Source organism: Microtus oregoni, unplaced genomic scaffold (genome assembly GCF_018167655.1).
Source record: "Microtus oregoni isolate MIOR12 unplaced genomic scaffold, Mior012 000064F_ref0000363, whole genome shotgun sequence".
NCBI lineage: Eukaryota > Metazoa > Chordata > Mammalia > Rodentia > Cricetidae > Microtus > Microtus oregoni.
In genome coordinates this window covers 8,235,013-8,262,677 of record NW_024543874.1, presented here as the reverse complement: position 1 = coordinate 8,262,677, position 27,665 = coordinate 8,235,013, and the positions used below count along the sequence as shown (strand labels likewise).

Sequence of the window (27,665 nt, the reverse complement as noted above, 5' to 3'; positions counted from 1 at the left end):
TCAACATGCCTGTAGGCTGGGGGAGACAGTTGATCTGAAGGGCTGTGCTAAGCTAAAAAGTACCCATCTAGCACTAAGGAAGTCATGCTAAGAACCAATAATTAAAAAGAAAACATGTAAAGCAGATATATATAATACATCAAAATTCAGGGATTCAAATACTACAGTTATAACAAAAAGAAGGGGAAAAGACCTAAGATCAAGTTGAAACTTTAAGAGAAACCAGTTCCACTTCCAAACAAAGCAGGAAGAGACAATGAAGCTCATACTCAAGAGTGGGAACAGAGAAGCCTCTTCTCCATCAGTACCAAAGGCTGCTCTGAGAACAAACTCCACACTCCTTTGATTATCCTGAACAAGAAAAATGGGCAAAAGACAAATATTCCAAACTGGTAAACAGAGGGACCATAACGATGTCCTCAAGCAGTGAAAGGAATATTTGACCATGACACCATCGTGTCATGAAATGCGCCAACCGCACAAAACACATATAGACCCAAACAGAGTCGGCAGACAGTGATGACAGAGTGCCAAGGAGCAAGGATGTGCAGCTAATGAAAAGACAATTCTTACAAAGAAAGACTCCCCTTCCGCCCAGGGGATTTTACCACAGAGCTAAAGTAAAATTGTTAGCTACTTCAGTCTCCTTCAGGTAAAAAGGGAGGATGGGAGGCCCATGTTCTGGTTCATTCTCCAAGTCAGTTAACATACGGAACACAAAGCCACCGACATCACAAAGAAAAGATACCAAGACACCTATTAAAGAACATCCCTCAGAAACATACACATGAATAAACAAAGCACCTTCAAGATATTAGCTGTCAGAAAAAGCACCTCATACTATGGCCGAGTATAAGTTAAGTCTTTAATAACTAGTGAACCATAACATGATCCTCCTGAGGACAGCTAGGCCCCAGCCTGAGGGGCACAACAGTCTACTCCTTCCCCCCAGAGAGGGCAGGCAGGTCATTTAAAACATTTTACCATGGAAATTCTTCAGTATGTATAAAAAGAGATAGTCCAATCACTTCTTAAATATAGAATGTAAGCATCTCCTTCTGTGGCTCGGGCTGGCCTGAAACCTTGTGGTGATCCTCCTATGTCAGCCTTCCACTGCTAAGCTTATATACCTTTCTCTCAACTAGACTATTCTAATTAAGTCATCATAATGCTGTACTTTAACTTTTTATGAAACTCATTCTAAGCACTCAAAGCTTAAATAGAAACAATCTATTTCCTTTTTTTTAAAGATTTATTTATTTATTATGTATACAACGTTGTGCCTCAATGTACGCCCGCACGCCAGATCTCAGTACAGATGGCTGTGAGCCACCATGTGGTTGCTGGGAATTGAACTCAGGACCTCTGGAAGAGCAGCCAGTGCTCTTAACCTCTGAGCCATCTCTCCAGCCCCCTATTTCCTTTTGAAAAAAAGAAAAGAAGCCAGGCAGTGGTGGCGCATGCCTTTAATCCCAGCACTCGGGAGGCAGAGGCAGGCGGATCTCTGGGAGTTCGAGGCCAGCCTGATCTACAAGAGCTAGTTCCAGGAAAGGCTCCAAAGCTACAGAGAAACCCTGTCTCGAAAAACCAAAAAAAAAAAAAAAAAAAATAATAATAATAAAAGAAAAGAAAAAAAGAAAAGAAACATTTTTTTTTCCCAATTGAGAGAACAAATACTATATTTGTCCAAAGAAAAGCTGATTTTTTTTTTACTCTGGATTACCACTAGAAAATGCTCACTGGGTAAGCTAACAGACCATGTTCAGGAATACATTTCTATATCCATAGTAATGCACAGAGACAAGTCAAACTAAATAGACCCTACATTGGCCTGTACAATCAGTTCCAGCACTGAAAAGAGAACTGTAATTATTAGTCTGAAGTTACACACGGTTTAAAATACTTCAAATATTTTGAAGGTACTGCTTCAAATAGGCATCTCAGAAATCTGCTGCTGAGATGTATGCAAGCCAGTGTCCTCGAGTGATGGCAGATTACATTCCAATGCAGAAGCAAGTCTTCAGGACGAGCAGTCTCCTAGGTATCATGGGGCATGCTGTGACTTCTGGCACAAGAGTTTCTCTAAAGCAGATAAGGGGAAGAAGGTGTACCCATGTAGAAACATACTGCTGAATTGCTCTAAAATGATTGCCCTTTAATGAATACAATAAAAATGTCTCTTTAGACTAGTATTTGGTTTTTAAAATACCCATCTGAATTAAGTAAGCCCAGGGAATACTTTTTATCAGCTTAATCTTACCAAAAAATGAGGTTTGTGGCCATCAACATTAGCAGGACAAATTTATTTATAACAAATGGTTTAAATGTACAGATAAAAATGCTTACTGATACTGTCAGAGCTTCTTGCAATTTGACAGATCAAATCTTATTTTTATTCTTCAAAGCCCATGAAGAGGCGGTATCGCTGAGTTGCATTCACTAGCAGGCAAATTGATTAATCCCTCTCCATAGAACCTCAGCCCTTGATTATACCTATCAGGCGTTAAGCAGCATTATTCTGGAGTGACAACACTTGACAAATTCCCCAATCATTTTCCTCAGCCTTTGTGGCCCTGCTAGCTTGTATTAACCCTGATGAAAAATTAATTTTCCTTATCTTCTTCTAAACCCCAAAATCCAAATCCACCAAACTGGCAACTCTTTCTGTAAAGGTATTATAAAAACCTCTAAAAGATTAATTGCATGTCTTCAGGTGACATTAAATTAATTTCTGTACTCATGACAGACATTTGATACTCAGCACTGAAAGGACAGATAACATTGTCAGGACACACAGAAGGACAGTGGCGTGGTGTCCCAGGGCAGCCTCTTATGAATTCTCCTTCTGATAAGGCCACACTTCACTGTCACCAGCAATGTAGATGATGATGCAGCCACAGCCCTTGTCACACAGGTTTCTATTAAGGACAACAATACAAGCCTATCCCAGCAATCTCTGGGAGGCTTGTTCAGAACAGCACAATAAATGATATGCAAGCTATGTGAAGTTTCCAAGCACAAATATGTGTAGAATTCTATTTTCTCTCTATAGACTGCTGGACTACAGGAGAGACAGGGCAGAAACAAGCCAACCCTAACCTCCTTGCCCCAGGTGCTGTGTGGGGTGTTAGAACATCTTACATTTGCAGTCTGTCCCCCCCCTCCCCCCGTCATCAGGCATGCTTACAAACCTACAAACCAGCAAGCAAGCACACTGGGGACAGAAATCTGGAATATTTCTTCAGGTAATGGGTCCAGAGGGCAACTACAAACCAAATCTGAAAGGCCAAAGCCACTTGACTAGCCACATCTAACTACTGAACTTCACTTCGTTGAGGGGTGTGAATGTGTCCCACTCTACCATATGAGAACCTGGCAGCTATTTGTAAGTGCTTACCCATGTAATAATCTTCCATTCTGAGACTAGGTATGTATGAAGAAAGCTTTAAAGAGAAGAATTAGCTTGTCTTTAAAGGAAATCAAAACCAAAAAACACCAAAAACACCACCAAAGCCTTGAACTTCTGAGGAGAAACAAGGTCCAGGGGCAGCTGGCACAAACTTAGCAGCTGAAAATGAAAATGTACCAGAAGTAAGGCTCTGCTCTGTACAATACCGAGGCTGCTCAGGCAGTGGGGCTGTAAGCTGGTTTTTTCAGAGGTGAGGCTGCAGGTGCCTTCCCAGTACAAGCCTGTTACCTGCTGCCCACCCATGTCAACAACCATCTCCCTGGAACTCTATCCATGGTCCTGTCCTTTAGACCTGCAAAGACTACGGTCCCAGTCAATTCTACCTCGACTTTTACCTCCCTCCACCTGAGCCACCTATACTGCCATACTGCCTACAAAGCTAGCTTCTCCAGAACCAGGCAGGGCAGAGCCGTGTCCCCTAAATAACAATTTCAAACTAGCAAATGTGACAGATTGACTACTTCAAAGTTCCAAACAGAAAGCTGACAAGATGGTTCTGTGGGTAGGGGTGTATGATGCCAAGCCTGATGACCTAAATTCTATGCCTGGGAACCACATGATGGAAAGAGCCAACTCCCACAAGTCTTCTGACCTTCACATGTAAACCGTGGCACAACCTATCACCAGAATAAATAATTACGAGCATTTTTAAAGCTCAAAAGTAGCAAACAGACCTTACAACGCAATCCTATTCTGCAAACCAAATGAAAAAGGGATTTGGGGGGAAAAGCAGAAGGTGGCTGAAAGGATTAACAGTAAAGATCAATGTTATCCTGGACCCTGCCCCTGTTTTGCTCATTTCCTGGTATTACCGACAAGGCTAGGGAACAACTGCCCTGCTCATTCTCAGACACCCAGAGAGATACTGTGTCCACTTCACTTCTGCTCTGAAACAAGAAATCCAACTATGCAGAAATTTTTAGTTTCATATTAAGTTTCTTAAGTATTTTTAATATCCTTTATACTGGCTGGTTTTATGTGTCAACTTAACACAAGTTAGAGCCTCAGCTGAGGAAATGGAGCTCTCCTTGAGATCATTTTCTCATTTAGTGATCAATGTGGTACCATCTTGGGATGATGGTCCTAGATTCTATAAAAAGGTAGACTAAGCAAGCAAGCCATTGGGAGGCAAGCCAGTAAGCAGGACCCCTCCATGGCCTCTGCATCAGGTCTGGCTTCCGGGGTCCTGCCCTATTTGAGTTCCTGTCCTGACTTCCTCCAGTGATGAACAGCAATGCTGAAGTGCAAGCCAAATAAACCCTTTCCTCCCCAACTTGACTTTTGGTCGTGGTGTTTCGTTGTAGCAATGGAAACCTTACTTAAGACACCCTTGAAACTGTCCTTGGTTCTAGTGACAAATATGGAACAGAAGGCAGACAGCCCTTCAAGAAGGAGCAGGGGTCAGGGGCTGGAGCTAGAGCTCTAAAGGATGGGAAGCTCTGGGTGGCAGGCAGGGCAGAGCACATGTAGCAGCATCGGAAGAACCCACAACAGCAAGTCCTGAGCAATACAGAGGCTTGAGACATGGCGTCTCTAGACAACAAGAAAGGGTGTGGCAAATTCTACATTAGTCTGTGGCCATGGAGAGGTGTTTAACTCTCTGTCAGACTGGTACTTCCCAAAGTGACAAAGATTTGAGGGATAAAATGAACGTTTCTGTTCATCTCAACCCTAATACTCAGGTAATTAGTTATGTCTTATATCGTCTTGTGTATAATGTTTAAAATAGAACTCAACCCCAAATCTGCCAGTTTTATATTTTTCTAGTTTTTTCCCCCTAAGCCAGCAAAACAGAGTGAGAATATCAGCTCACCAGAACTTTCAAGTGGCTCTCACTGCTCTATAAATTAAGACCCAAACAGCTTATGCAAGGCCCATCTCCAAACTCACTCACTCTCTGTACTCAACCCAGTGCCCTTCCTTCAGCTAGAAACTGCCACAGTTACACATACCCCACCCTCCCCACACACATACCTAGAAGACTCACTCCTTTACCCTGCTTTCTTCTCCACTCAGAAGCCATTTCTTCGGGTCTCCCTGTTATGTTACTCATCCCACTTCACTTCTGCTTGTGATGTGGGATTCTCCTCTGTATGCTGTTAACATGTTTTACAACCATTGGTTAATAAAAGAATCTGCTTTGTCCTATAGCGGGGCAGAATATAGTCAGGCTGGAAGGGATATAACGAGAAAGTAGATGGAGTCAGACAGACACCAAACAGAACCTTACAGGTAGGCCACAACCATGTGACAATACACAGATTAATAGGAAAGGGTTAATTTAAGATGTAAGAGCTAGCCAGAAATATGCATAAGCTAATAGGCCAAACAGTATTACAACTACTACAGTTTTCAGTGTAATTATTTTGAGTCTGGGTGGCCAGGAAACGAACAAGCAGCCTCCGATAACATGCTTATACCTACTGTTACGCACAGGGTCCACAGAGTGCTCAGCTCACTGTAAAGCTCCACAAAGGCAGGCCTAGTGCTGTGACAACAGAGACCACAGCTGCTCTGCTGACACCATTACCACATATTTCCTCCCTGAGTAACTGGGGAAGCCAGAAGGCCTCACCAATACACACAAACACCAGAATCCAATAACCTTCCCACAAAAGGTTAAGTCCCAAACAGCCTTTCCTCCCATCAGGTGTCCTGTCTCCTGGCTAGTACACAGGGGCATGTCTTGGCGAGTCCCTTGAGGTACTGAATTTAAACATGCTAAGTGAGAGAGGTGTGAACTTTTAATCCTGACACTTGGAAGGCAGAGGCAGGTGGATTTGAGTTTGAGGGAAGCCTGGTCTACAAAGTGAGTTCCAGGACAGCCAGGACTACACAGAGAAACCCTGTCTTGAAAAACCAAAACAAACAAACCTTAAATATATTCAATTTCTCTTTTTAATACAAAACAACTATAACAAAATGTAGTAAAAAAAATACATGCATATCTATACATTGCCTGCTAATACTCTTTCAAGAAATATGCACCCTCAGCAAAACCCAGCAGGTATAGCAGTGCCTAGTTCTCTTTGCAACCCCCAGAGGAAGGCACAGATATGCATTAAGGGCAATGATGTACTAATCCCTGAAGGTCATGGTCTTACATGACCTCCAAAGGCCATGGTTAAATGTATGCTTTGTTCCCAATCTGGTGTTTCTGTAAGGTGACAGGTCATTGGAAAGTGCCCTAGTTATATGGTACTTCTCTCTCCAAACATAATGAGGCTATCTTGGGTGTAGAGAATACTGTGGCATAGTAGGAAGAACCACTAAAAGCAAAGCAACACAGCGGTAGCCAGGTCAATACGATGGTAATGGAGGAGGGGGTCATAAGAGTCTTTTCTGACATTCCTGTCTTGACTACTTCCTGCTCTCCGACAGCTGCAAGTCATCTTGGGAATGCTAGAGATACAAAACATAGAAGGTTCACTCAAAGTGGAACCCACGATGCATCTTCCATCTATCATTGTCTATGATAGAGTGGGACTTAGTAGTGATAAAACTATTCGGGGGTCACTCATATCACTGTAAGTTCCTTTCCCCTATGCTCTGTAAACTCACTGGTTCATCAAGCTGAACTTTGATCTGCCATTAGGATCCATGGGACAAATATGTCTCCCCAGGAGATTAATGCAGTATTAATGCAACAGCTCATGAGATTTTAGGGACCTCTGCTCTTTTCTTTGTTTGCCTCTCTATCCAGCTGCTGGGAGACAGCCAGGCCTTCTCTGCCATGATGTGTCAAACAGCCTTGAAGAGGTGGAACTTGGAGAAACTGTGGACCAAAACCTCTGACCTGGTGAGACAAGGTAAACATCTTCCTCCTTCAAACCTCACCTTATCACAGCAATGGAAAGCTGATGATCACAGCAGCCTCTGGCACCTGTGCTCCAAGGAACTGAAGCCTTATAAAGATAGGACCTACCCCAGAGCCATACAGAAAAAGGCCAAGACACGTCAGACAAGCTTGAGTACAGGAAGTAGGCATATGTTTAGAGAACAATGGAGAGTTCTCAATGGACACAGAAGCCAGCAGGAAGAGGCTCTCTCTGGTCAATCAGGACTAGATCTAGCATCAAAGTAATAACAGCAGTGACAGTTCATTGAAAAAAATCAAAGCCCACACCTTATTTGATGTTAGATTAAAAAAAAAGTAAATGAGGATGAAGACGAGGCTTAGAGTATGACAGCTGAGAAATAAACAAGGCATGCTGGAATCGGCCACCGCACTGCTGGCTGGTGGGGAGAAGCAAGTATAAGAAGTGGAGCTCCTTCCCAACTACAACTTACAGAAACAACCAGGGGAGGCCAGCTACAGGAAAGACTTGGGAAACATTAGCTGGCCCAAGTCACCAAAGCTAAGCTCAGCAATATAGGCTAAGTCTGCACAGTTACACCAAGGACAGGCTACTTTCTGTAAGCAGCCTGCCAAACATAAACAACCTCAAACTTATCAGGAGAAAGCAAAAGATAAATGCAAATTACAGCATAAGCCACAAAATCACTGGTTTTGCCCTTTAAAATGCCAACATCAAGGAACACAAGGGTCAAGGGACTGCTTAAGATTAAAAGACCAGAAACCAAACATGTGATTCTGGGTGAAAACCCAGGTGAGGCTGATGTACGATAGTATGCAGCTGTAGTCTCTAGTATCTCTGGCCTAAGTCAACACCCTCTGCCTCCAACCTTCTCATAAACCATCTGAAAAAGACAAAGTGATCAATGATGAATGGACATTAAAAGACAACTTATGCTGGAGAGGTTGTGGGGTAAAGGGAACACTCCTGCAATGCTGGTGGGAGTGCAAGCTGGTACAGGCCCTTTGGATGTCAGTATGGTGATTTCTCAGAAAATTAGGAAAACAACCTTCATCAAGACCCAATCATACCACTTTTGGGTATATACCCAAAGAATGCTCAATCGTGGCACAAGGACCTGTGCTCAACTATGTTCATAACAGCTTTGTTTGTCATAGCCAGAACCTGGAAACAACCTAAATACCCCTCGACGGAAGAATGGATAAGGAAAATGTGGTACATTTATACAATGAAGTACTACACAGCAGAAAAAAATTGACATCTTAAATTTTGCAGGCAAATAGATGAAGCTAGAAAACATCATTTTGAGTGAGGTAACCCAGACACAGAAAGACAATTATCACATGAACTCACTCATAGGTGGTTTTTAAACATAAAGCAAAGAAAAACCAGTCCATAAATCACAATCCCAGAGAACCTAGACAGTAATGAGGACCCTAAAACATACATAAATCTAATCTACATAGGAAGAAGAAAAAGACAAGATCTCCTGTGTAAATTGGGAGCATGGGGACCTTGGGAGAGGGTTGAAGGGGAGGGGAAAGGCAGGGAGGGTAGCAGAGAAAAATGTAGAGCTCAGTTAAAAAAAAAAGACAAAGAGGCAGAGTGGGGTGAGGTGGGGGAGCAAACGTAGTGAGATATAAGCACTTGGTGAAAGCAGTAAAGGGGCAAGGCCTCAGAACTTCTTTCACTGAAGGTGTAACAAAACAAAGTTCTTCCATGGCCCACAAAGAGAGGGACCCATGCACTGCCTCTCTACTTCTAAAGGAAGCCTAGTAATGACAATAGGATGGGGAAAGAGATGGACAAATTCACCCAATTTTCCAACGCAAGCACCCACAGGACAACTGGGACCTTCCAAAAGCAGTATTCTGACATCCTTTAAACGTAATACAAAAGAGCCATAGCCAAACAGCAGGCTGTCCTGCTTGGGTCCTGCATTTCTCCCATTTCTCTATGTGCCCATAGAACCAACAACTGTTTTCTTTATTTACTGCCAAATTTCTAAAATTTTCATAAACTGGGTCAGGATAAAATCTGCCTGCTTTCCTGATACTAAACAGTTCTTTGTTTCTTCAACTAAAGGATGGTGTTGCAATGTTTACTGAGCAATGACCATAGCCTAAAAAATGCACTTCATTCTCGTCCAACCTCTCATTTAATGATAGGCAAAGGAGGTCAATCAATCCAAGTCACTGAGGTCACTCAGAGATGAACTGGATGCCATCTCCCACGAACCAGATGAGGCTGTGGGGCTTTTCCCCAAACATACACTTATTTTAATTGTTTGTTTCTGTGCTTAATAAGAAAGAACGATTAATGACTCCAGCAGTTCACAGTATATAAATTTTTATATTTTCTACCTTAGCTTTAATAATTAAACAGGCCAAGACTCAGAATTAAATCCAGCTTTTGTCTGGACCTACTGCTTTGTTGTGTGGCACCAGGTGGGTCACATAATCTCCCTGAGACTCAGTTTACTTCCCTGTGAAATGAGAATGCCACTCTGCCTGCCTCATGGACTGTGGGCATGCTCAACCCTGGACAAACAGTAGACACTACAAATGCCAGCAAGAAGCACAGACCTCTTCAGGGCCTCGTGAACCATCTCCATCTGCCAGCACTTTTCTTTTAGAACTCCTCCCAGCATCCAGATTAAGCCCATTCATAGGTAGGAAATTCAGATTCAGAAGGGGAAAAAAAAAAGATTGTTTTGTGTGACAGAAGCAGTCGAGACAGGCAACTACCCAAACATGGATTTTCTGCACACAAAGCTGGAAAACTTCTATGTGTCACAGTGTCACTAGAGAAGGAGCGCTCCAAGCTCTGTGCCATGATGTCAGTTTCAGAGCAGCCAATGCCAGACACAATGCCAACGACAAGCCCTGTACAAAATGGACCTTTTCCTTCAACCATCAAAAACTACACAAGACACAGTATCAAAAAACCATTCTTATAAAATCTTTAGGAATGTTTCCTGCCACCACAATGCAATAGTTTTAATAAAGAAGACCCAAATAGTTTCAATAAAGATGATTGACATACAACAACTAGAAATTGCCTTAGGATAAATGGAAACAGGTCTTAAAGGTAACATAATTAAAGAAAAGACAGGCCGAGAACTTACTGTCTTAAACCCAGGTCTCCATCTTTAACAAAAAACAAGTTTAAAAAAAAAAATCCTAAGAAAGCCAGGTATGGTGGCTTTAATTTGAGCATCTGGTGGCACAGGCAAGAACATCATGAATGCAAACTACATAGCAAGTTCAGGGCTACATGAGACTGTCTCAAAAGACAAAACAAAACGTGAAGATGATCTGATTTTTAAAGGAGCTATGGAAGATAAGAGACATCCACTGTGATTCACAGCACTCTCACAGGTTGTATGTCACTCAGAGAAGCCCGAAGAAGTTAAGACATCCCCACTTGGTATGAGGTATAAGAACAGCTGACACAGGCAAGCAGAGACAATATTGAGCAGTCTGATCATGGAGCACATACCCTGGCTAGAGAATGGCACCAGAAAGGAGACACTACTAGACACTTTAGATTTAATTACATAAATTCTAGGTTGAACAATAAAAGAGGTAGCTCTAAGGAAGCCTGTGCTCAATTCTGACATAAAAAAAAAAAAAAAGTTCTCCAATGGCCAGCCCTAAAAAATACAAGTAACATTATACAGGCTGAGCAAATTGCAGTTATTTATTTAGGAAAACACACAAAAACTAAAACAGTGGGTTCTCGACCTGTGGGTCCCAACCTTTTCATAGGGGTAGCCTAAAACTAAAAGAAAACACAGACAGATACATTACGATTCATAACAGTAGCAAAATTATAGTTATGAAGAAGCAACAAAAATAATTTTATGGTTGGGAGTCATCACAACATGAGGAACTATACTAAAGGGTCGCAACACTGGGAAGATCGAGAAACACTGAACTAAAGAAAAAGAGGCCATGAATTTGAAATACAGCAAGTTAGGGGTACTACAAGGGAGGGTTTGGAAGCAGCAAAGGGAAGGGGGAAATGATATAAGTATGTTAATCTTAAACAATGAAATATATATATACTGAAATACACATACATATGTACATATATCCACACACACATATATTATACATGTATAGATATAGATGTATCTTTCCAACAGGATATGTGGTGTATGCCTGCAATCATCCAAAGGAAGTGGTGCTATGAGGAGGTGTGGCGTTGATGGAGAAGGCAAGGCCTTGTCAAAGGAAACATGTTACTGTGGGGGCACGCTTTGAGGTCTCATATATGCTGTAGCACATGCTCCCCAGCATATGCAGCACTGGGGAGGCAGAGGCAGGAGGATCTCTGTGAGTTCAAGGACAGCCTGGTCTACAGAGTGAGTTCCAGGACAGGCTCCAAAGCTACAGAGAAACCATGTCTCGAAAAACCAAAAGGGGAATAATAATAATAATAATAATTTAAAAAAACCCGGCTCCTTCTCTAGCACTATGTCTACCTGAATGCTGCCTTGCTTCCCACCATGAGGATAACAGACTAAACCAGAACAGTAAGTGAGCCACCACAATTAAGTACCTTCCTGTGGTCACAGTGTCTCTTCACAGCAATAGAAAACTTAACTAAGACAGGTGCCATGTTACAAGCTTGTCTTCCCCACACTCCCAGGTAGCCCAATTGTTACACCTGGCTCTGTGCAGACTCCTAACAAGATTCTTAGAGGCGGAGCATAAGCACAGGCCTAAGCCCTTGGGGGATTCCAGTGCACAGAAGAAGACAACTGTGACTGATGCCTAGCAGCAACGAAGGGCAATAACAAAATTAAAAGTCAAGAAAATGTGGTGGCACTTGATGCTGGAACATGCAACTGCTTACTTTTTGTAGTCTCCTAATTAGGCACACGCTGCAACTAACTCACAATTATGTGTTCTCTTAAAAATAGTTTCTATCCACTGAGGGAGGGACGGCATGGCATTAGGAAAACACGATTTACCCAAGAGAAAAGTGAACCCCAACAGGTTAGCCAAAGTTGCCAACACAGAATTAAAAGAGCTGCTGTGCTGTGGAATAATTCTTCTGTACACTGTGAATATTTGTCAATCAAACTGGGTTAATAAAAAGCTGATTGGCGAATAGCCAGGCAAGGAAGTATAGGCAGGGTGCCCAAACTAAGGATGCTGCGGTGCATAAGAGCGTAGTCAGAGGAGTCACTGGCAGAGGCAGAGAAAGAAGACGGGCATGCCATACTGAGAAAAGGTACCAATCCATGTGGCAAAGCATAGATAAGAAATATGGGTTAATTTAAGGTAGGAATTAGCTATTAACAAGACTGAGCTATTGGCCAAGCATTTATATTCATATTCAGCCTCTGAGTTGATTATTTGGGAACTGGCAGTGGGGACAGGAAAACTCCACCAACACTGTTAGAAATGCTTGTCAGTACTTAAGAGTGAAAAAGACAGGTTAGAACCAGTTCCAAAGCACTTGACTGGTGGCTATGTAAGTGGAAAAGTCCAAAGACTGTCTTTCCTATTTATTTGTTGTTCAATTAGGCAGCATGATTAGATACCTAATCTCTACTGCCAACTTTCAGGGGACAGAGGTTGGCAGTAGAGGGTAGGTATCTTATATACAGCTCTTTCTACTAGTGTGGAAAGTTCTATTTCCATCAGTGACTATCTTCTCTTGAGCTTTTAACTAAATGAGACAGACTAACTTCTCAAGTATTAAATAAGGCCCAAAGCTAAGAACAAACACGTGAGCATTTACTGTGCCAACGAACACAGCAGCTTTGTATGTTAAATGTGACAGCTCATCTGCTGATCAGCATCTGAATCACAAAAACATGAGGAAAACATTCAGATAAAACAGAATTATTGACACTGAGTATTCTACATATGTAACTTTACTCAGTATTATTCTATAGAAGTGTCCTTACACCATGTGGGAGAAATTCTGTTTTCTGTCTCCATGCACTCAGCTAACTGACAAGCAAACCACATGGCACTGCACGTTCTTCAGGGCACTGCCTTCTTCCATAGGTGGAAGTGTGTGTGGTCAGAGGGGAAGGGATCCACTTTCTTGTGTACAAATTTTGTGCCTTTAATCAATTGCTACAGTTGGTTTATTCTAAAACCTCATGTTCACAGGGTTCCTATTTTCCCAATTTACAATGGAAAATGTATATAGTAAGTATCATTTTCATAGAGCACAACAAACATATGGACAATGGCATTTGCTTTAGAAGCCACTGTAATCAATGCAATGGATATGGATTATGCACTGCAACAAAGTTCTTACAACTGGAAGAAATCAAGTATCCAGTACCCTCTTCATGAAGACTATGTGCAGGAGCTTGCTATTTAGAGCACTGAACCTGTCCTGATCACAGTGCAAACTGTACTTCCGGTGTCTCATTGAAAACCACCATAATGGAGTGCTACACTTTTGAAATGACATGGTAAGGTGACATGTTTTCAAAGTAGAATTTCTCTTCAAAATGTAACAGGGAAAAGGGTCTTGAGCACAGGTTTAATAATAGTCCATGCTGTTTGAAAGTGGATCCCTTCCCCTCTGACCACACACGCTCAGTGACCCCATAGCTATAAACAACTATCATGTGTATAGGAAATTTTACTTCTATGACAAACTTGAAGTTCAAGTTTGTTGGATTATGAGAAATCTGTTTAGTACACTGTTATTTACAAAAGAAACTAAAACTCAGAAAGGTGTAGCTGCAGGACATCACAACGGCTGTTCACTATGCTCAAGACAGCTGATATAACAGACCCAGACAGAGGCAGATTTTGCATGACAGTCCTCATACCAACCTTGAGGTTTGGCTAATCTACCTGACTCTACCAAAGGCCAAACTCAATTCTTTTGTGGAGACTAAAACTCTCTAAGGCAAACAAATTTACAGTGAAATGCATAAAATTTTGTCAACTTACCCCTCCAGACAACTTAATCACCCTGACCTTGGAGCTGACATGTGGCCCATCTCCACCACCTCCACTGTTGGCCCTGTGCATGACAGTCCTCTTCACCCCTGGCTTGGTGTCCTGAGGCCGGCCCTGGAGGGACGTCACTCTAGCTGCCTGTGGGGAGTGGGGGGCCTCCTCCATGTCCATAGGCTTGACTTGGAGGACTTTGTGTGGCAGCTGTCGAAGATGTTTCAGTGGTCTCACATGCTGTCCTTGATGCTGCATGTTAGCACCAGGCGGGACAAAGTTTACTGCCTTGGGCTGAACATTAGCAATGGTGACATCTTGGTTTTTAACAAGAAGTCTGGTTTTCACATTCTGCCTGCACTGTGTCCCTGGAAAAGGCAACAGTGGGTTACCATTTGTGGGTGATGGTGTAGCTGCCAGCTCCTCTTGCTCTGCAGGGTTCTGTGGACCATAGATCTGTTGTTGCTGTTGTTGTTGTTGCTGCTGCTGCTGCTGCTGCTGCTGCTGCTGCTGCTGCTGCTGCTGTTGTGCAAGTCTTTCTAGTAACTCCTTCTTTCTGGCACCAGCCTGCTGCTGCCTTCGTAACTCCTTCTGTTTCAGGATTTCTTCTCTCAGGCGTTTCTGCTCCTCTATCTTTAAACGATATAGCCTTGTCTCCTCATCTTCATCAGGGAACTGAAATGGAAAACAAGGTTCACTTTGCTTTATAGGGCAGGGTGGCCATTTCAAACAAATGAATTTCCCCTAAACCTTTCAATTCAGTATTTGAAAGAAGACATTCAAAAATCAGCTTAACAAGATATATAACTCCTCTAGGGAGGAGAAAAATTATACAGCTAAACCTAATTTGGAAAGATCTTATCAGAATATTAAAAATGAAATAATGTAAATTTCCACTCATTTACAAGTTTGAAACCAATTAAACTATTCATTTAAGATATCAAAATATATTTCAAATGGGAATGGCAACAGCCATGAGTCCCCGCTGTCACAGGGGTTTTATCTGGCTCTTCCCTGACAAACCAACAAAAGGTGGGGTGTAAATGACCTGAAAGGCCCTGATTAGAACTATTGATTTTTTCGTACAGAATTTTCAGCCTGATCTCAAACTCATTTGTCACAGAATAATTGGTTATAATGAACAGCACAAGTCAATCTTTCTGACCTTGAACTCACACACCCTCCTCAGAATCAAAATGCTGCCAATTGCAGTATTGGAATATTAATGGTAAGTGAATCCCCTGAATATCCCAGACCCAAATTATACTAAAAGTCAATACAGAGAATTCCTTTCAAAAGTCCAGTAAATTTTTTTACTAAAAAATCCAATGAAGAAAGTTTATAACTTAAAAATAATGTGGTTTTTTTTTTTTTTTTTTTTTTTTTTATGATCACCTCTCCATAGTCTTTACAGAAGAATGAGATTCAACCTATCTGGGATTCACCTAATTACAAATCTTGCCTATCTTGTGTAAATCTCAAGAATTAGAAATGTAAAACAAGCACAGAGCTGGAGAGTTGAGTAGGTACTCCATGGACTTCTTGGCGTGGGCTGACCTGCTTCTTGTCCTAGGACAAAGTCATGGGCACATTTCAAACAAAACTAAAGGTAGGAGAGTGAGAGATTGTTACTCAGCAGGCCTGAGTAAGAAACCTGCAGTCCAACAGCAAACGATGCAGGAGCAGGATCCAGATGCACTATTTCCTAACACAGCAGTAATTTGTCAACATTTGTTTCACAAGGGGTCAAAAAAGAGTTAAAGCAGGTTCAGAGATATAGATAAAAATACTTAAGATTTATTCCTTTCTAAGCCAATACCAACTAAATGAATCAGAGTTATTAAGCTACCCATAGCTAAGCAAAATAAATGTATTTCTCCAGAAGAAGAAAATACAAGCCTGGTTCCACTTATGTGTACAAAAAACTAAACTAAAATAAATTAAGGCATTCAACCTATACCAATGCAACCTCTCAACTTTCTATTTTACCTTTATAAATTATCTGCCTGTGGTAACTTTACAGAAGAATTTGTGGTTAAGTCTAAAATGAAATAAAAAACCAAGGCTGATTCTTCCTTTCCTTGTGCTATTTAGCCATTGCTATCATGCAAGAAATGTGTATGTGAACCAGACTGAACACATATACAAGTTCTAACCTAGCTATATAAACAAACCAAAGGCACTATCAAATTTTTAGCAAAGAACCACTTTTTATTATTTGGAGTGTGTCTAATAATACCTCTTTATTACCCCCCCACCTTTAAAAAAAAGTTTGAGAAGGATCTAAGTTGTCCAGACTGGCCTTGAACTAGTGATTTTCCTGCCTCAGCCTTCAGAGTGGCTAAGATTATAAGACTGCAACCCAAGACCTAGCTCACAAAGAATTTTTTACAAACCACTCCATTCCAGTCAGTAGTTTCATAGTTTTCTTTCATACACTGATTATGAAACCCACAATCTTCCTTTTAATGACAGTTTATTAAAAGACATCCAAACATCTGACTTCATAATTTTTCTGTGATACAATTAAAACCATCATAGTAATTTATCAGAAGACTTAAATGACAAAAACCTAATTAAAAGATTAAAACAGTATAAGCTGGATTTTAGAAAGAATGAATGAATTCCTTAAATTCTTACTTAAGGAAATGCTCCATGCTATCATCACACTGAACACTGTAATGATCAGCTAACTGGTTAACTGCTTTGTTACATTCAGCATGGATTTCACTGGTGCTCACATAACTCCCTGCACTTGTCTGTGCCCAGCTCCCAGGTATACCCTATTTTGTTTCATCCTCATTCAACAGGTAAGAAAGTTGAGGCTTGTGAGAAACTAAGGACTTTAAAATCGAAGACCACATAAAATACTGATCCACAAAAAGTCTACACCTATTTTAAATTACCAAATATAAGTAAGGCCACAGAACCAGCTGGTTTTGTGAGTAGAGTTTGTTGGTACAGATCACATCTGTGCCTGTAAGAACTATTTATAAACCGCCTTGAACCACAATGGCAGAGCTGAATGATTATGCTGATCTAGAACATTTATAAAATCTGGGATCCTTTAAAGAAAATATCTGCTAAACCTGGGTATATATTGATTTTATATAATAAGATAATAATTATACAAATAGACCAGTGAGAATGTCAGAGTACTCACACATACACCAAGGACTGAAAATGCAAGCTGCTTAAGGTGCTCTGTCACTGAGCTACATCCCACAGCGGTAAGAGTATTTTTTATGAACATGTCTTTTAGGTTAAAAGAAGTATCTACTTGGAGGGAATAAGTGGACAGTTTCTGGATAAGCCAACTAAGCAGAACATACTGACAGTCAGGCTCCCTATTTCAGAACAAACAAGTCCCAGGAAAGAGGTCCTACCTCTGGTTCTGCTTTTGTTTCTTCCTTAGGTTGAGCCCCAGGGCTAAGTGGCTTGACTTTTGCATCAGATTTTCCCTGGGAGCTCCTAGAAGCCACCACAGCCCTGGAGGGTGGAGATGTGTTGACAATGGGCTTCACCTGAGCTGCAGGTGTGGAGGAAGAGCGATTACCACTCATTTCTAAAACGTGTGACGGTGCTATGGGGAGTTCACGCAGATTACTGTTTCTGGGAGCGGTGGGTTGCATCTGCTGCATGGGCCGTTTGCTTATACTCTGAGATGCTGCATTCTGTCACAAAAAGAAACACAAGCTTATTAGTGAGTAAAAACATGAGGGATCGCTGTCATCAATAGCTGCCTTGTCTTGTGAGGGGTAGATCCCTTACTTTGGCAAATACAAATGTTGCTGTGTGCCCTGATGCTTAGGACTTGGTTCCATAAAGATATAGTTTTCATTTGTAAAGGTCAAACCCAGTCATTTTTTCAGTATATAAACCAACATTTTTAACAGAAGAATGGGCTAAAATAACAACAAAAAAACCCATCAAGGACCCAAATATAATCAATGTTATTCCTATTTCACCTAAGTTTAAAATTGAGCAGGAGAACCTGACGCCATGTTTCAATATTATAAAAAGCTTTCCGAAGGAGAAAGGTGCAGCAAAGTTCTATCACAAGGGAAGTCTTGGTTATCTTCCCCCTGGACATGCCTGGGAAAGAACCCATAAATCAAGAGATAGAGGTAATTGAGTCAGGCCATTACCTTAAAAAGGAAATCTAGTCTCACATGCCTTTCCTCTACCTAGAAATCCCCTTGATGTTTTCATCTAAGTCATATTAAGATATTGCCGGTGGAGACGCATGCCTTTAATCCCAGCACTCGGGAGGCAGAGATAGGTGGATCTCTGGGAGTTAGAGGCCAGCCTGGTCTACAGAGCTATTTTCAGGACAGGAACCAAAGCTACAGAGAAATCCTGTCTCGAAAAACCAACCAATCAAATAAAAAAAGCAAAACAAACAAACACACATGCGCATACACACACACACAAAGAGGCGGGGTTAGGAAAATAGACTCAAAGCAGTTTGGTGACCTGCTCAAACTATGAGGATAAAAGTACAGAACTAAAAAGAAGACTTATAGACAGGAACAGTAAGCAATATTATGTTTTGTCCTGGAAGAGACAGTAATGTCAGTTACTAATGGACAAGGCAATGGCAGCTACATTTTACTGTCACAGCAACCTGTCACCTTCCAGTTCCTTTCGATGCATGACAAGAGCCACATTTGCTGACTACGTAAAATGTACCACCACAAACAAACGCAAGTTAACTTCCCACAACTGAATGTAAGCTTTTATTCAGAACCCCCAGAGGCCGATAACCTAGAAAGGCTAAGCTGCTTGCACTGGTGGAATGACTACCACCCAACAGTACTGTCTAATCACTACAGAAAACCCAAATACAAGAACTAAGTAAATATTAACATAGCCTTTAAGGCTCAAAAGGATAACTTAGTATCTATAGTTTAAAATCTTCCCCAAAGTGCTATTAAAAAATTACAGTTTCACTTTGGAAAATATATGGCAAATTTATTAATTAAGAAAACGGCTGGAAAATGATCTACCACAGGAATTTTAAGTTGAGCCACATGTAGTACTCACATGCCGTAGGCCCTGACGTGAGGTGCACTGCATCCGACTGCTGTTGGGCTGAGGCTGAGCAGTCTGCACATGTGGTCTGAACTGCGGCTGAGACATGGGCATCAGAGGAGGCGGAGGAGCAGAAAGGTGGTGGTGATGCTGGTGCTGCTGTGGCTGATGCTGAGGGGGAGGCTGATGTTGTGGAGGAGGCTGATGTGGAGGCTGGAGGGGGGGCTGAAGAGGTGGCTGGTGCTGGTGATGCTGGGGCTGCTGCTGGGGCTGCTGAGGCTGGGGCTGTGGTTGATGAGGTGGCGGCAACGGAGGATGCAAGGGTCCCTTCCATTCCCAAAGAAAGAGAAACAACAGCTTACAAACAGTGCTAGGCAGATTTCATTCCAATGTTTTCCTTATAAATCTCGGCACAAGAAGATGCATGGTGAGAACAGCGTCATAAATGCAGCTATCAGCTGGTGGCACTACCTTTGTATGCCTAAAACATATGCACCATCATAAAAGGCAACTTTCTACAGCAAGTTTAGATGGTATACACCAAAGGCAGTCCACTAGACGAGAAAGACCACAGTGACTAAATTACCTAAAGATAAAAGTACATAGACAAGGACACACTGCTTTCCTACCAAAAAAAAAAAAAAGACACACCCACATGGTCATGGCAAGAGCTGCTCGGTAATGGGATGATATAATTTCTTTAAACTCACCTATATTCTAATGTTTCTATAACAGAAGTTCCATTTTTTAGATAAAATTCAAAATATTTAATAACCTCTTTGAACACTGAAAATAGTTATTTTCTCTTTTCAGCTTTAATATTTTTTTAATTTCCTTTACTTATTGCTCTACTGGCTGTGTGTATATGTGAGTATATGTGCACCAACACAAACATGTGCCACAATATACACATGGAGGCCAGGGGACAACTTGCTAAAGTCAGTTCTAATCCTTCCACCTAGGGGTCAAACTGGGGTGCTCAGATTTGTTAACAGGTGCTTTCACCTACTAAGTTATCTCTGCATCCCTAGATATACTATTTAGTAACTGATTTATGTGTACGGTTATTTTAGGTGAATGAATGTCTATACACCATGGACACGTCTGGTGCCTACCGCAGCCAGAGGAAGGCTGGGATCGTGTGGGACTGGAATTATAGATGGTTGTGAGTCACCATGTGGGTGCTGGGGATTGAATCCCATCCTCTAGAAAAGCAGCAATGGCTCTTTATGACTTAAAGATCTCTCCAGCCCCTAGGTACACACTCTTATATATTTTCTATGTATCTAAACAGTTGAGTCAAGTGTACTATTACACCAACTCTCTCTCCCCCTTTTTTGGGTAGACAACATCTCCCAAATGCTGGGATTAAGGAATGCCACCACACCTTGCTCAATCTCTATGCATCTTGTAGGTTAAAAAAATGAAGAAAATATACCAGGTAGGGAAAATGTCACAAACACGTGTACTGGCCAGTAATTACCAACCAGCAGAGGGCGCACAAGCCTGTCACATACAGAGTGAGAAGCTGTAGTGTTCTTCCCCACCAAGGCCTTTCCCTTCCTAGCAGGAAGGTGTGGTGGGAAAATACTACCCCAGATGAGCAAACACAGCATCAGGGCATACTGTAACATTAGGTTCAGTAGTCTAATGGTAAAGTCACTCTTTAAAATTCCAAGGATGACAAAGCTCAGCTCCAAGAAAATGAGAACCACTTTTTTCATATTCCCTAGTACTTAAGAAATACTGTTATGAAGGCTGGCTGTAACAAACAGTATACTTAAGACTAGTACTCATACCCTTTACATAATGTTAAGTTGGCAGAAACAACCAAAACCTGAAACTTTCCTTTCATGAATCACAAAGGATCAGCACCACACAGATAGTTTACCTCAAGGCTGGCTCATGTGCATACCTGGAGGTTAGGCTGTGCATGTGTAGGCAGAAATGGCTGTCCTGGGCTGGGTAGGAACGGCTGTCTAGGAGGAATGAAAGGCCTGGCAGTTGCTGACCCTGGCTGGCTAAAGTGCAGGATCCCCACTGGGCCTGGGGGCTGTAAGGCTGGTCTTACAGGCCTCTCTCTAGGGAAAACTGGCTGCTGTCCTTGCTGATTAAATGCTGGTCCAGGCGGAGTGAATGGTAAGGGACTCTGAGTCGGGACAGGATGGCTGCTGTTCAGGAGCGTGGGAGGGGGAGGCGGTGGAGGACTTCGCTGTTCCAAGAAAAGATGGCTGGGGAACCTTGGTTCACCTGAAACTGAACAGTAACACAACATTATTAGAAAGACAATCATTTTCAGGAACTACCTCACCATTCCCAAATGTTAGGAGCATATTTTATAAAGAATTCTAGATTTTAGCTATCTTGGAATGGTTTTGTGGGTCGTTTTCTATAAACATTTCCCTCTTTGTATAAGAGTATCAGATTTCAGATTCAATTACTGTCAAATTTTAGCCACTGAAAAGATTGGCAGAATCATTATGACATATTTCCTAGTGGAAGATAAATTCTGTTTTAGCAGTAGCTGCACAGGTCCACCATTCAATGTAGCTTCTGTCACTCCACCTTGGGTGGATCATGCCCCTTCAAGTACCTCCCAAGAAGAAAGGGTCTCGTTCCTGAGGTGGTGGTGGGGCTCTCCACTGATCCTGGAGAGGAAGTCGTGGTGGTTGGTTAAAACTGTTGGGAACAGGTCCGGGTGTGTGCTGTGGAAATTCTGGAGGGCCCTAAAGAACAATGAAACAAGAAAAAAAAAATCATGTAGTTTTCAGAATATACATATAATCCTAAGCTTAACAATATCATAACTCATTTCTTATGGTCAGCCTACTTCTTTCTATTGTCTCTACGCATGAACATAAATGAATATAAATACCTATGTGCAAATCTAAATGAATTTACATAAAAGTGATTTTTGCCATAATAAAACAGTCCAGAAACAGTCAAAACTCAAAATGCAACATCAAAAAATTAATTCAGAATTTTAACATTACTAGAAAGCTGTCGTGGAATATTACCTCAATTGTGTAAAGGTGTGTTACATTGTTTCACCTTGCCTGCCTAAGGCACCTGATTGGTCTAATAAAAAGTTGAATGGCCAGTAGCTAGGAAGGAAAGAGATAGGTAGGGTTGGCAGGCACAGAGAATATGTAAGAGGAGAAATCTAGGCAAGAAAAAGGGCAGGCGGGGGTGGTGGTGAGATGAGAACAAGGGAGAAAGTGAGGGCCACACCTGGGGTCAGAAGCCAGGCAGCAGCCAGCCAGAAACAAGCAGCAGGAAAGTAGGAAAGAAGGGTAAAAAGCCCGAGGCAAAACAAAGATGAAGAGAAACAGGTGAAGTTAGAAGAGCTAGTGGGACAAACAAAATAAGGCTGAGCATTTCATAATAAAAGGTCTCTGTGTCCTGATTTGGGAGCTGGTGTGCTTCACTGAGATAGTTAAACTACAATGCCAGTACCTAAGAAAATGCTACCCATTTTGTAATATCAGAAATACTTTTTCTGTTGCCTTTAAAAGTTTGTTCTGGGGACAGCAAAATGACACAGTAAGTGAAAAATGTTTCACACAAAACCTGATGAGTTTGATTCCCAGAAGCTACATCGTGGAGGAAAAAACTGACTCCTGCAAATTGTCCTCTGACCTCCACGCGTGCACCCATACATACAAGCACATAGAAATAATAAACCAATGTAAAGGTCTACTTTGGAGCTGGGAAGATGTCTCAGTGATATTTGTATAAGCATCAAGACCTGAGTTCTGATCCTCTGCACTCAAATAAACACAGGATGTGGCTGCACAGACCTCAAAGGCCAGCATTGGGGAAAAGAAACAGTATTCCTAGAGCTTACTGGCTAGCCAGTCTAGCTAAAATAGTTCCAGATTTAGTGGCAAACTATCAAAAGTAAGGTGGAAAACTGACTGAGGAAGACATCTACCAACAATTTCTGGCCTCTACATGTGTAACCATACACAAGACACATACACACATACCCCACATAAACACACCCAGACACAGAGTGAAAAAGACAGAAGAGAGAAGAGGGGAGAGAGAGGAAGAGAGGGAGAAAGGGAGGGATGGGGGGGGGAGAGAGAGAGAGAGAGAGAGAGAACCTCAGAGCACAGTAAAAATACTGACAGCCAGGCAAGGGTGGTGCACACCTTTAATCCCAGCACTAACGAGGCAGTGGCAGGCGGATCGAGGCCAGCATGGTCTACAGAGCAAGTTCCAAGACAGCAAGAGCTACACAGAGAAACCCTACCTTAAAAAAACAAAACAAAACTGCCAAAGAAATGTTCCCATTTACCACAAAATTGTAAGCCAGTTAGCTAAAATGGCAATAAAATGAGGTTTGAAATGCAAAGATTACATCTTTCTAAAAAAACAAAACATTGTGATTTCTTGAAAAAGACAGAAATCCCAAAGCTTACATTCTTTTTAGCTGTCACTTGCTACTTCAAGGGAGACTGAGGCAACCCTCACCATAATGAAGTCTAAAGAGCACTGCTTCTTGCTACCACATCGAGCGAGATACCTCACCCTCAAAGCACAGCCAACAATGAGAAACTTGAGATACATATCATACCTGTCCATCCTCAGAAAGACTTTCTCTTTAACTGAACAAGCACAAAATGGTGCTAGCTAGAGATATCACAACCCTGATGCTTTGAGAGTATTCTTTAACATCTTCACTTTGATAACATGCAGAAAAGCTTTTTCTATCAAAACAGTTAGCAAGTTTATACTTAATAAATCTACAAGAGGGGTTTTAATGGGCATGCCTATTCTGCTATGAAGTCAATGAAACATCACGTGCATTGTACCTCATATTCTTTATGTGTAAAAGCACACTGTGAGCACTCCAGCTTCAGCTTCACATATCAGCATATTCTGGCATATACAACTTCAGCATCCTTAGTATGAAAAACCGGTAACTCTCTAAGTCACTCACACTCAAAAGTTTCACACTGCAGATTTCAATTTTGGCTTAAGGTTACTCAATGGGCAAAATCCAGGGTATGCATCCCCAAAACTAGAAAACTCTGAAATCTGAAATACTCTGGTCCTGACCATTTCAGAACTTACGTTTCAAAACTCCCTGAATGATAAATTAGCAAACATACTTATGCAGCAACTGATAAGGGGGAGAGAAGGGAGGAAAAAGGAATGAATGAATGAATGAGAACCAATTTACATACCTTTGGTATGTGAAGAGATCTAACTTATCATGTGGCTTCTAATAAAGGGTTTCTATTATTGTGATAAAACACCATGAAAAATAAACTTGGGGGAGGAATGGCCTTATTTCATCTCTACCTGCTTTCTTATGCCATCCAGGACTGTATCAGCCCAGGGTAGCACCACCCCACAATGTGCTGGGCCCCCCACATCAATCATCAATCAGAAAATGCCCTGAAGGCTTATCCACAGGCATGGTAGGAACATTTTTCTCAGGGCTCACTCTTCCAAAATGACTCTAGCTTGTGCCAAGCTGACATAAAACTCGCCAGCACACCAAGCAAATCAGCAATTCTGATCTTTTCCAATTAGACAGTTGTCCTCAAAAGATGTGTAGAATTGCCACCTGAGGAGCAGTCTAAAATGGAAAATCAGAAACAGTGGGCCACTTGGATACACTGTTGGTTGTCTGGTTATACGGTTAGTCTTAAGGTCAGGGGAGTTGGGAGAATGGGTCTGAATGAAAGATCATACTCTCTACCTTACAGTGATTCTCACAGAATTTTAATAACTACCATAAGAATCCAACAAGAACCAGTCAGAATTTAGGCTTTATAATCATCTATTTCATACTCATTTGCTGAGGACCAGAGATGCTCTGATCAAAGACAGTGCCATCACCATTGGCAGGACAGGCTCCAAAACTACTGCGAAAAAAAAACAAAACAAAAAACAAACTTCTACACTGCATCTAATTCTCTGGAAACTTTCATGTTTTTGTTTTAGACAAAAATACAAAATCCCCCTGGGAACAACTTCTCTGGTAGAAATGGAACTCTCTGCCATCCTTCCTCATTCCAGACAGGCCCTGACTAACTCTAACTCTACTCTTTAAGATTTGTTTCAGAAACCCACCCTGGCGCAGACCATGGATGATGACCTACATTCTCACTTCCCGCCTACTGATGTGAAGGCCCATTACAGCAGATTAGAATCACCAAGTGTGTATTTAATTTTAAATGGTCCATAATGACTGGGCAGTCTTTCTCCTATTCCTAGTCAGCTCCTTTCCCCCTGCCCGGGTCACTTTCCAATTGATCATCTTTTGGTTCTGATCTGCAACACAGCTGCTCCCATGTCTGCAACAGTCTGGGCAGCCTCACTGCATCCAAATATCGTCTACAGTCACTAGTAACAAATGTGCTAATTTTTAGCAGCAGCCAATTTAAGATAATCTAAGTTTTCATTTTATTACTGCATTTAGTCATTTTTTCATAAAAACAAACAGTATACTAAATTACAACAAGCACTGAAAGCATAAATTTTTAGCTATGTTAACAAGCTGACAAAAAGCAGATGTAGGAAGAAATGAAGAGAGAATGTATCACCTACACAACACTAGTACTGATAGCTGGAAATCAGCAACACTCAGTGTACAAACTCTTACCAACTTACAGCTGTCACCAATTTTGATGAAGAGTGCAACAAGCCTAATTTATTTACCATTCATCATCACACGCTGCAACTGCAGCTGCCACTGCCACCAGTGCACTGCTGCTTTCCCCACCCGACTCAACCCCACCTATCTCCTTTTTAGAACCAGAGTGACTACATTACAGAGTGCACCTGGCTGAATGCACCTATCTCCTTCCAGAAACAGAGTGACCTGCTGCAGGATGCACTTGGCTTTCTAGATACGACCCTCTGCAGTTGCCCTTTCTGTTCAGATCTCAGGGAGAAGCAAGCTCCAGTTTCCCTTTATTCTGATTTCCTCACACAGACTTTACATCTGAGTGTAATTAAGCCCAGCATTCCTGTCTGTTTCTGTTACTGGACACACAGAACTAGAAAGTGTGTTGCTTCCCATGTGAAATCTGCAGTCACACGTGCACTGAGTCTGGGCACAGGGCTTTTTATAACTTTTTGTTTTCCCTCTCTCCAAACAGTTTTGAGTCATCCATGGAAAGGTTTTCTTATAGGTAACGCCAATGGAACTGGAAGAGAAGACTGGCTTCCACACTGAGGAGTGAAGGTATGATGAGTTCTACTGTCACAGAGAGATCAGAGCATTGCTCTCTTCTTAACCCATATCCCTGTCCCAACTAGTGGTCAGTCAGGACACCAAGGAGACCAGCACACAGTTTCCAACAAGAACTTCAAGCTATGGCAAACTAGATATACTGCTTCTCGGTGATCACGCATGTGTGTGAAGGTGTATATGGTCACTGGAGTCCAACTGCAGCTCTCACTCCCCTCGTCAGGTAGTATACACCCATTTTCTGAGACAGGTCTCTGGCCAAGTAAGCCAGGCTGGTTGCTCAGCAAATCCCAAGGATCCTCCTGTCTGCTTCACCAGAGTTGTGATTTCAAACAAACCACCACATCCAGCTTTGCTAAGTGTGCTTGGTACTGAATTGAGATCATCATTCTTGCATGGCAAGAACTTTGCCAACTGAGCTATGCCCCTGTCCCCAGGAATCTCTATCCAGACTCCACAGAATATTTTAAATCTTTAGAACTTCTAAAGACGCCTTTTATATTAACTGAAATTATTCTGGAATTTCAAATTTTGCCTCCCCAGAATGTTAATGCTGTTTTTTTTTCTTTTCTAAGTACCCATATGCGGCTTGGATGAATATTTACAAGCATTAGAATGTGTGGGGTATGCAGCAAAGCCTCCAGATTCTCACACGATAGTTCTCTGGTTTAGCAGAACATAAATGCTTTTTAAGATTCATAGTAAAGCAAAGTATTCTGGCTTCAGGATGAACCTATAAGGGCCCAGTTGAAAACAGAGGTTCACAATCACAATAACTGTAGCACTTGCTCCAATGAAGAGTAGAAGAACCCAGTGCTAAATGACAGTCGCCTCAACCCTGCCTTCTCCCCAGTCACTTCCCAGCTGCCACCCAGAGCAGGTGACCACAGATTTAAGGACAAAAGAAAATTAAGAAAAGCACACAAGATTTTCTGAGATAAGCATAGAATCTGTCTCCTCAATTCTTAGAGACATCTTTTCTGTGAAGAGTCAGTTATTTGAACAGTCTGGTCTCCCAAGACTCCTGCCAGCCTCCCTTGCTCTGCTACAGATTGAACTGAGACTTAAACACCTCTAAGACACACAAAGTCCTGCCCTAATCATTTACCATACACACATTAGCAAGTATTTTTCAGAGTTAGACCCAAATATAAAAGCAGATCAATAAATTAGAAACACCCTCCTTAAGGCAG

At 41.7% G+C, this 27,665-nt stretch overlaps 1 protein-coding gene across 5 annotated transcripts in view; it reads right to left on the bottom strand.

The window, feature by feature from the left end:
- Window positions 1-27,665, bottom strand: part of Rbm33 (RNA binding motif protein 33) — a 110,484-nt gene that overhangs the window by 15,034 nt on the left and 67,785 nt on the right. For all 5 annotated transcript variants that reach the window (XM_041640541.1, XM_041640538.1, XM_041640539.1 and 2 more), the window contains 5 exons: window positions 21,853-21,985; window positions 21,175-21,515; window positions 19,272-19,586; window positions 17,612-17,899; window positions 14,226-14,900 (listed from right to left, as the gene is read on the bottom strand). In XM_041640541.1, the coding sequence (XP_041496475.1) occupies window positions 14,226-14,900; window positions 17,612-17,899; window positions 19,272-19,586; window positions 21,175-21,515; window positions 21,853-21,985 (1,752 nt within the window). The remainder of the gene's footprint in view (window positions 1-14,225; window positions 14,901-17,611; window positions 17,900-19,271; window positions 19,587-21,174; window positions 21,516-21,852; window positions 21,986-27,665) is intronic.